At 43.1% G+C, this 10,707-nt stretch overlaps 1 protein-coding gene across 1 annotated transcript; it reads right to left on the bottom strand.

Moving 5' to 3' along the window:
* Window positions 1–2,658: 2,658 nt before the first annotated feature.
* On the bottom strand, window positions 2,659–10,707 carry LOC119737859 (RNA demethylase ALKBH5-like). Its single transcript, XM_038212488.1, has 3 exons — window positions 9,725–10,707; window positions 3,709–3,789; window positions 2,659–3,448 (listed from the first exon to the last, which is right to left on the bottom strand). The coding sequence occupies exons 1-3, from the start codon at window positions 10,450–10,452 to the stop codon at window positions 3,028–3,030; spliced, it is 1,230 nt and encodes a 409-aa protein (XP_038068416.1). The 5' UTR covers window positions 10,453–10,707; the 3' UTR covers window positions 2,659–3,027.

Below are 10,707 nucleotides of genomic sequence, written 5' to 3'. Positions count from 1 at the left end.
CACTGAGCCAGCTATTTGAACGAAACAAACACTTCATTACAATGGCTGGCACAATGCTCCCGCCATCACAGGAGACCTAGCACAGCCAATGTGACTGGTGCTTTGTGCAATCAGTGTACATGTAGATGGTGATTGTGGCTTAATACTCAAGCCGGCTAAAGTATGGTGCATCTCATAAGCGCACAAACTATATGGAACACCATCTGCATGTCCAATAACTTTATGCACTCTGCATATCTCATAAACTGTAAATGTTTCTTTCTGACTATTAGGCTAAACCACAATAAAATTATACTGCTCTTGTATATCCTTAGCATTAATGTTGAATATAGGCAGCGTCTATATGCCTTTTCCATCCTAGAATGTGCTTACAAATTGGTCGTAACATGCAACTGAGTAGTGGGGAAAAAAGAAGAAAGAAAAAAAGGAAATTTCTGGTGGCACAAGACTTTCTCTTTTGTAATTTTCCTCCCAATTTTTCATTACTCCTTAGAATGAATATACACGAAAAATAAAAGGAGTAAAAAGGAGGAAATAATTCACGACTTAAATGGAAATTTTTGGAAAATGCTTTGCTTTTTTCTACATAACAATGAAATATTTACATTAAGTTTCTTTTGGGGGCTTCATTTGATGCTTATCTCATTAAAGGTAGAGTACATCATTTGCAGCTATCCAAAAAGTAATTGACGAAATTATTGTTGAAAAGCATATTTGGTTTAAAGATGGTAGAGGCACTAAACTCCCTGTGAAATTATTCTTTCTGGCATGCTGTCATTTTGAAGAAAACAATAAAAGGAGGCCCTTTCCTGGGATGCATCTGAAGACACATTTTTGGAATTTCCATTAGTACTTCGTTTTTTAATTCGGCGAAGCCATGAATGAGTGCGCGCAACTGTTGACATGACGCACACGTGCGTGCGGTTGCTATGATTCGTCGGTATCACTGCGTGACATCGCGTAGCTGCAATCGGCTGAAAGAGAATGTGTCCCAGATGCTGATTTCGGGCACAATTCAACTTTTGAATTGAAACTTTTGAATTGAAATCAAGATCCTAGAATATTGTTTTCTCGAAATATACAGCATTCACTCAGCTGAAACTTCATCAGGTTAGTTGTTATTAAGCACCCTTCTTTGGATTTTGAGCACTTTTTTGGCTTTCAAATGAATAAAAACATGCACAAATGATATACTCTACCTTTAAGTTCAACCAAACAATTTCCCTGTGACTCTTATTTTTGTTTGAGCCCAACACCCAATCAAAGGATACTGGTGATGTTTAAAAGACTGAGCTATCAAGCCCCGCCCCATTAGGCTTTGACCAATCACAGCCTTTTTTTTAACCCTAACTCCCTGGGCATTTTTTTGCTGGGATGCCATCTCAAATCTCAATCCTGGAAAATCCTCCAACTGCCTCCATGTAAAATTTGCATACAGCCTCAATCCTGCAAAATCCTCCAGCAATCACTGTCATTATGTTGAGGCAGAGCCAGTGACATCCTGGAGCAGTGCGGAGGATTTCAAGTATAATCTAGGCCTAAATTTATGCACGGCTGAGCATAAACAACACAAGGTCCGGCCCAAGACCTTGACACAGTGCATCCTCCAAAATCAGCCACACATTTTTGCCATATAGCCTCAATCCTGCAAAATCCTCCATTTTGCAAAGAGGATTTTGGAGGATTTGGGAAGGTTAGGGTTAATGTCTGAAGTACATGATAGGTGCAGCTAGAACATGCACTGTGGCATGGGAGGGGCCCATGTGTTGTTTCCCCCGCATGCAGTGGGCGGGGCTTAATGGATTAGTCTATTTCTTTGGGTTCTCATTGGATAGATTGTATATCCGATGACCCAGGGTCAAGACTACTGTATGAACACAATGTTTGCACTTGAAATTTACCCTTAGGTTACCCTGAGTGCCGTGTTTTTCCTTTGGCAATGTTTTGTAAAAGATATTGTAAGTCATCACTGTTTTCTGTTTGGTGGTGAATGCAAGCAAGATAGACTGATTCAGAAGACTCTGCCCAATGCGTTCACGTGGGCAACTAGTCTTGATGCCAAGACGTCCTAACCGGTGCGATGTTTCAGCGCGCACAGGTTATTGGACTATGCAGCGATTCACGGAAGCGGGCGCCCTTAACACACACATGCCTACATAAACAGTGCACAAAGACGTCTTGGGAATTTCGTATTTCTGCTCGGGGAAACTTCGAGCTTCAGTTTGGACGTGGCCATGATTCGACTGAACCGTACGGTCAACCAGCTAGCGACTAGTGCCATCGACTGCACGTGTACTGGTACATCGCCCGACTAATGGTTTTTCGGAACAGCTCTTTTGTTACCACCAATGTGCACATGCTGCTATTTTGCATATTAATCCTAACTCCCTAGCGTCTTTTACCAGGAACTGGACAAATTCCATCAAAATCCATCAATCACTGTGCTTCCAATACAAAACTGTACATAATATAATGGAACCCACCACTGACGCACTGGTTGACATTCATGGACTTGCTACACATGGCTTTTATCACAATAGCAGTGCAGGAAGCTAGGCAAAATCAATCAGATACCCCTAGGCCCTAGCACTGCTTCAGCCCATTAGGCCCAAGTCCATCATTCTCCATCAATATTTAGTCACGCCAGGCCTTCTGGACCAATTCCCCCACAATCCACCAAAATGGGGGTGGGGGGGGGGGGGGTGGATTTTGATGGAGTTGGGGTGGTTAGGGTTAAGTCACGCCCTGTTGCAATGCGAAATTCCCAAGACGTTCTTTGCGTCGACATAATTTGTCGTCCAAGTCAGGTTCATGAATGAATGCTGCTGCGCGGCACAAAGGCTGTTCCCATCTATTGTGAACTACCCAGCTAAGAACGCCTTACACCAAGACAAGTGGGAAACATGTGCCTCTTCATGTGCACACATGTCTACTAATTTTCCATGCATGTTGGACATAAATAACGGCTGTGATTGCTAAAAACACCATGAGGTGGGGCATAGCGGAGCTGTCTATTTCCAGAAAAACTTACGATGTAAATGGCTGCTGCCTGTTGATCTTGACCTTCTTGTGGGGCACAGGCTCCGCCTTTGCTTTGCCATTGTGTTCCGGTGGCTCCTCCCCTTTGCCACGCCCACCCAGTAAATGTCTCTTCAGTGCTACCCGCTTGTGCTCCTTCGTGTCTTCTTTGTCCCCAGTGGAGTCGGCGTTCCTTGCCGGAGTTTTCTTCGTCTCAGTTTCCTTGCTGTTGACTACTGCCACGGATGAGCGGACTTTGCTGGTCACGGATGGGGGTGATCCCCGGCTACGAGCCCTCTCGCTGCCAAAGCTACCCCTGTTGTTGTCGTCATGGTTACTGTGTCGGAAGCCTTGCCATCTGTCCTGAGATGGGGCGGGCAGGCTCTTGAGAGACGGCTGGGCTGGCAGGCGAGGTGCGTCTTCAAAAACCCTGCCACAAGAGAAAGAAACCTTTTTGTGGATAGTTTTCACACAAAATCAGATCTAAATTGAACCCTTGGCACTTGACCAATCTTGGCACTTGACCAATCTTGTCTTGGCGTGTTCACCAGTTGCTCAGAATGCAAGTCAGGCTGCTAGTACTTTGTGTATCTACGCTGGGTATGTGTCAAATTCATCCATGATCAGTTGATCAATAACCCTTCTGAAATATATGTGGTTTAATTTTGTAAGTTCAAATCATACGCTTACCTTCGTACAATGATGACTGCTCTTCTGGCTTTCACATCTTGTGGTCGGATGCAATGGGTGACCTCATCAGCTGCATAACCGCTGCAATAAGAACAAGTCTTGAGTTTAACTTCAACTGCATATAACTGCATGTAACTTTTAGGGCTATGCATCGGGACCGGGCACCCGACCGCTGATGTCAGGAACCGGTTCCAAATTATAGGATCGAGTACATAAAAATAAAAATGTGGATGTCATTTGTGGGGATTTTTCAAAATGAAAACCAGTCTACAAGAAAAACAAAACATTTTTCACGTTTATGATGCTCGCGAAAGTTGCAGTTTCACCATAAAGCTAAAAAGCTCAATGTACACACTTGTATCTTGTTGTATTGTTGCACCAATGCGGTGGCAGTAATATCGTGCTGACCTTTATGAACAATCTCAACAGCAACTTCTGAGATTTGAATTTTGAGGTTGGGTTTCTTTAACGGGTACCCGTGGGTTTTTTTTCAATCGGGTACCCGGTTCTCGTACTACCTGTAAATGCACACCCCTAGTAACTTTCATTCTAGCCCTTCAGCATGTTCAACTACCTTCAAAATATACCAAGAGATTTGGAAGATTTTGCGCAAATCAACGATAGAGCCCAGCTGCTATTATTTGACCTGGAGCTGAAGGATTCAGGACAGTTAATCTGGGCAAACATGCCTGCCATTTTCAGGCTTAAACCTTTACCCTACTCCCACAGCAATAATTTTGATGTCGGATCCTTGTGTGGCTTGGTAAAAAAAGTCTGGAGATTTTTTTCTCAGATGGAAACCATGATTCACTCTTGACCCCAACCACCCCTAACCCCTCAAAATCCAACTGCATTTTTTGTTGGAATCTGTACAATGTAGGAGTGAGTACTGCACTAGTAAACTGATTATGCTTTACATGGGGTCAGGCATACCACCATAATCAGAGTCCAACAGTTTGGGTGTTGAGTTTACCATATGGTGTTAGAACTTGCAAGAGCGAGGAAGGTTTGTTGTAAATCACTCAAGCAGGTTTAGGTTAATGCAAGTTTTTATTCCACCAAAACAACAAATCCTGGAGTACCGTGGACAGATTTCATTCTGTCCTCTTTTTCAGCGTTGTAGGTGCGTCTACGACAAATTCATCACAAGTCTTTTCATTTAACTCACAAGTCATTTTACAAGTCACCAGTAACAGGGAGTAAACAATAAGAAAGGAATGCCTTTGCTACATTTCATTGAAATATCTTGTGACGTGAAGTGAGACTGGGGGACCCGTTATGGACTTGTGAAGGATTCAATTGCAACACAGATTTTCTTGAAGGAGCTCCACAATAAAATCTTACTGATAGACACCAATACATTGTACGTTCCCCTCAAAATCTATCTTAGCTTTTCCATGGCTTAGAGCAGGCTGGACCTTGAGTGCAGAAAAAAACATGCAAAACAAAATCAGGCCAACTTTCAATACTCACTCTTCAGCCAACAAAATTTGCCAAAATTGTCAGGAGGCAAGGAAAAGGTCCTCAGTATTTCGCCAGCCAAGTTTGAAGACTCAATTCCATTTTTAAATGAGACTTTTCTTAGACATTTTGCACCTGAGAGTGAAGCCAAGTGGTTTCAATTTGAAGGTAAAGACTAGTCTGGTACACGTCCAACTTTTTTAAAAGACTGACCCGTCAACAGTCTGATGGCACAACTATGAAAATGTGTAGAAATAGAGAATGGGTACCCGATGTTTCTTTTGACACATCGATGAATGCGGTACTTAACCCTAACTCCTGGGGCTCTTTTACTAGAAAGTATCCTGAATCCGCCAAAATCCACCAATTTTGTCATGCAAAAATTGCTGGTATCCTGAATCCATCAGAATCCCCCAGTGTAGATTCTGGAGGTATCCTGAATCCGCCAGAATCCACCAGCAAAAGTCTTGATGGATTCTGGCGGATTCAGGATACCATGGTGGCATAAAAAAAAATACAGCATGTTTTTCCATAGAGTCTTCAAAATCCATCACCTAAATTTCTGGTGGATTTTGACGGATTCAGGATACCATGCTCGCATGAAAATTGTGATGTGTGTTGTTGCATAGGATCCATCAAAATACACCAATGCATCGCGACCCCAGCATGGATCAGTACCGAAGTGAATACGTCTCGCGCACAAAATTTGTGTGAAAGACATTAGCGCATGTTTCAGCCCGTAAACCATAGATATAGAATGAAAAGACTAGATCGGCAGCGGGTCCACACGCGCCCAGTCACTGTGCGATAAATCTCCGCCATTTTGGTTGTCTCTCAAAGACGCGCAACAAATTAACGTAAAGTAATGGAGCTAAATGTATCTTTCCTCCAGCACGTGACCTAGCTCAACACGCGCGAAGCAAGAAATGCGCACCGAGTATTTACGCGATGCGCACACATAATTATTAGCGATGCACATGGTGTTCTTTGCGCGTAAACGGCATTGCGTTCGTCACGTTTTCGCACATTATTTGTATCTTTCCTCCAGCACGTGACCCTCCATGCAAGTCCACCCAGTACATGTGTGTACATGTTTGTACAGTACACATGTATGTGACAGACTTGGCAGGGCTAGTGCCAGCAATATTTACTTGACCACAAACATTGCAAAAGAGTTCAACTGTTGAGATCCTGAATCCATCAAAGTCCCCCAATAGCTCAAAATGGAGGTATCCTGAATCCATCAAAATCCGCCAGTTCCGCTAGGCTTCGAATCCTGAGTCCATCAAAATCCCCCAGTTTGTTCAATATGGAGGTATCCTGAATCCGCCGAAATCCCCCGAAACAGGGGGGTGGATTTTGATGGATTTAGGTACGTTAGGGTTAAAGGGAATATACAACATTTGAAAACATCGAAAACAAAACTACCATTTTTTTACGAAATACCTCACTAGGATATTGGTAAATGACAGTCTAAAGCATCCTGTAAAATTATGGCACCTGGTGTGAAGTAATTTTCAAGAAAAATGGTATTTTGTATAAATTTCCAACGGTGGTCGGTCGACCACCGCTGGAGAAACCTAACTATTTTTCAACTACTTCTCCAAATTTACCATTTTTTTCAGTCCAAATTTTGCTATAGGTTACATGTTCATGAACAGGTGCAGGCCAGCTAGACTGGTTCCATTACCTTACAGTTTTCCGATATCTATAAGTTGACCCATTTCGTCTTTAGTGGGGTCAGGAACCAGACTACTTGAACACTTTTGTTTTTCTTGGTTTTTCCAACATTTTCGAACACAAAACTTAAAACATGTCAGTGTAACAATATTTGATCTATATACTAACCCCTCAAATAGTTCATTTCTGAAAATTATAGCAACAACCAATGATGTACATTCCCTTTAAAAGGGTGTTGGACTGGTTGTTTCATGTGACAGTCTATTTTCTTGTATTCCATGTTTTTACTATCATAACAGAACCTTGACACATACGTAACTGATACATTGTATAATAATGCATGAAAGACATGCTTAACATTAGGGCACTGGGACCCAAGGCATAGGTCAAAACACCACTTTTTCAGCGTGGCTGGCAATGGGAGTTTCTTGATTTTTTGCTCAATATGCCCTCAGTGAGGTTCGGGTGTAAACTAGTCCAAAAATTTGGGACTCTTAATACTAGTGTATGAGAGTCCCAAAACTTAAGATAGTAAAACAGGCAATACAAGAAAGTAGATTGGCACATGAAACATCATCAATCAACTGTGTCAAAAGGAACATCTATTCTCTATTTCTAACATTCTCATAGTCATGTCATCAGACAACTGAAGGGTCAATCTTTGCAAAAAGTTGGAAATTTACTCGTCTAGTCTTAGGTTTCAAATTGAAATCACTTGACTTCACACTCTGGTGCAAAATGTTAAAGAAATGTCTCCTTTAAAAATAAGCCATTTGCGAGTTAAATTTGAATACCATTTGGAACGCTGACTTAATCCAATTGATGCTTTGCACGTTTCAAGTTTGCATTCTCCCGACCAAAGAGACTGTTACTATATCACGTGATTCGGGGCAAGCCTTATGCTAGCAACCATCAGCTCTGGCATGGTCCGGTGTCTTTGTGCCATTCTCACCCATTGTGAACAATGTATTGGTGCTGAGCGTCTCTTACGTAACTATGGCAAGTGCTTGCCCCGAATCACATGATTAGCAACAGTGTCTTTGGTCTGCAGAATTCAAAGTTAAACGGTGCCAAGCATTCTAAACAAGTCAGTGTACCAGATGTTTTTCAAATGTAAATCAAAAGGGTATAGGTTACTCGCAAATGGCTTATTGAATTGAGACCTCAATCTTGACTGAGGACATACTGCGGACCTTGTCTTTGCCTCTTGAAAAGTTTGGAGAATTTTGTCGGCTAAAGAGCAAGTTAAGTTGCCCCGATGTTGTTCTGCATTTTTTTCTGCACTGATGGTCCCAGTCCGGGTGTAAACAAGCTCTGGGCATTTGATCACATACAGCTGAATTCCACTGTAATGAACACCAGTGAAGTCTACTGTAAGTTCCAGACATGGTTTTGCAAAAGAAAAAAATCAGTGTGAGCTTTGTAGTGAATAACAGCTGAGCTGAAGATCCCACCTAAGCATTCGTAGTCGAGTTCATCACAAGTCCAGTCACAAGCAACTGGGGACGAACAATAACAAGCAGAGTGCCTTTCAAGAGTTCATTTTGAATAGCTTGTGACTTGAATCGTGACTTTGTGACTTGTGATTGACTTGTGATGGGCTTGACTGTAACACTGCTGCTAAGCACTCGGAAAGGACATGGCCAATTGCCAAGTAACAAGCAAAATGGCGGACATTCTTCTTAGGCCCCAACTAAAGCATAGTCCCAACTACAGGCCTAGTTCAGACAATCCCAAGTATACTGTATGGATCATCAAAACTGGAGTTGGTACTGTCCCAACCTAGGCCGAGGAACTTGGACCCAACTGATCGGCTTTTTATTGGACTTGATCTGGCAATAGTAGGGCCCAAGCAAAATGGCAGCCTTGGTCTGACACTTTACTAACGACCCAACTGAATCATCAGATTTCACCCTCAAAATGACCACAAAATTACTGGACATTCCACCTGAGCTGAGATACAAGTAGAGATCAATGACTCAGATCGAGGTACTAAGGTTTTATACCGTCTGGATGAAAAATGAAATTTTCCATTCAATTCCTAGACTCCCCTCGTGTTCCTGGACATGTTAACCACTGACTTGTTTGAACATTTGAGCAGCAAGGCAGTGACGTCATTGTGGTCATGCTCAGCGTTCACGTGGTTCCGAAGTGCCTTAAATGATCACGAAAAAAAGGAGTGTCTTTTGAGATAAAAGTCGATTTCACTACTGCGTGCCATGCATCAGTTAGACTGGATCTCGTTTGTAAACACAAGTGCATTTTGAACGACAATAGGGATTCAGGAACTTGGGCACTTGACGCAAATACATTCTGGCCATACTGATCATGAAGGGATCCAGTGTTGGATATGTATGCGTCACGTGACAACGATATGCACCACGTGACAACGATTTTGCCATTTTCGAACTTGAACGCGGTCAATTTACTTTTCCATTCCCATCACTGCGCGCCGGGCAGGACCACAACGACGTCACTGTCTTGACGTTCAAATGTCGCATCGGAAGTTCAATTGTGTCCACGAACGTGAGGGGAGCTTTCGGCATTAAACGGGAAATTTCACTTTTCATCCGGATCTTATATTACACATGCCTCGATCTCAATCATTGATCTCTACTTGTATCTAAGGTGGCGTATCTAGCATTTTTAAGGCCGTTTTGAGGGTGAAATCTGATATTTTTGTTGGGTCTTTAATTCAGTGTCAGACCGGAATGGCTGCCATTTTGCTTGGAGTTGGACCCTACTATCACCAGATCATGTCCAAAAAAAAAGGGCGATAAGTTGGGTCCAAGTTACTCGGACTAGTCCCAACTATAGTTTGGGACAATGCTCGAGTTGGGATGTAACACTCTTCAGGAGTGGTTCTGGCAGAGACCTGATCAATGTGACGCATCCTCGAGCCATGGGTAAGCTGACTTTGGGCTTGGTGACCCGAATTGGCTTGAAGGAGAACTTGCAACCAAAGGACAGCGCCGCATCACTCAGAAAGGACGCTGAAACGATGGGTCTGTCGAAGATGTGCAAGGGGTCAACGTGCGACACAATGCAGCCTCCTGGCTGGTAGTCATTGATCACTGCACTATTGATGAAACCTTTCGGGACAAGTTCGTGGTCCTCTAGTTTTTTCACGACGAGTTCGTGGATCCAATCCGGTATTTCGTCTACTTCTCCCTTTGGGTACAAACGCTCCTGGCCTGGTCCTCGCTTGGACAGCTGCGCACCGTACGTGTAGCCTTCACCAAAGAAATACTTGTTGCGCAGTGGCGCCCTGTCCACAGTGTGCGGTCGGTATTTGCCTTGCAGTCCGTTCTTCACCACTTCGTCAATTTTCTTTTCAATTTCCTTGCTTTCTGCATCCGAGAAAAGCTGAAGCTGCTGGATGCCCGAGTGGATTTTCTTGACTTCTTGCATGTCGTCTTCGAAGGAAGAGCGGCGCTCATAGTTGCCCTGCCTCCTCCCGTAATCGTGGCTCCGCCTCCTGGAGGGATCATATCTGACATCAAACGGCCGTCGTTTGTTGTGATTTGTGAAGCTTGCATCATCATGATCCGAGTGGTGGTTGTGGTCAAGTTTTTGGCGGAGGTCGGAACAACTAGCCGTCATTTTTTTTTCTCTCTGTGTCCTCCCGGGTTTTGGAAGATTTTTTTCAAGTGAAAACTTAAGTTTTCAAAGAAAACTTTAAAAGTGAAGAGCACGTTTCCATATGTGTGCATTAAACTAGTTCAACTCAGACACCACATTTCCTCAGTCAAGTTACGCATGAATTAAGGTAGTCTGGTGTACCTTATTTACCTCTGTAAGAATCTGGCGGGCGAACGTTCTAGGACGAGACTGAAACCAGACAATCTAACGCAGTCG

The sequence above is a fragment of the Patiria miniata genome, unplaced genomic scaffold, assembly GCF_015706575.1.
Source record: "Patiria miniata isolate m_02_andy unplaced genomic scaffold, ASM1570657v1 HiC_scaffold_3, whole genome shotgun sequence".
NCBI classification, from domain to species: domain Eukaryota; kingdom Metazoa; phylum Echinodermata; class Asteroidea; order Valvatida; family Asterinidae; genus Patiria; species Patiria miniata.
Note: the sequence above shows the minus strand (reverse complement) of the source record. Positions and strands in the feature narration are given on the sequence as shown.

Coding starts and splice junctions, on each gene's coding strand:
- LOC119737859 (XM_038212488.1), bottom strand. CDS start 10,452: ATGACGGCTAGTTGTTCCGACCTCCGCCAAAAACTTGACCACAACCAC. Junction 3,790..9,724: donor GGATGCGTCACATTGATCAG/GTCTCTGCCAGA, acceptor TTCTTATTGCAG/CGGTTATGCAGCTGATGAGG. Junction 3,449..3,708: donor GCAGTCATCATTGTACGAAG/GTAAGCGTATGA, acceptor CTCTTGTGGCAG/GGTTTTTGAAGACGCACCTC.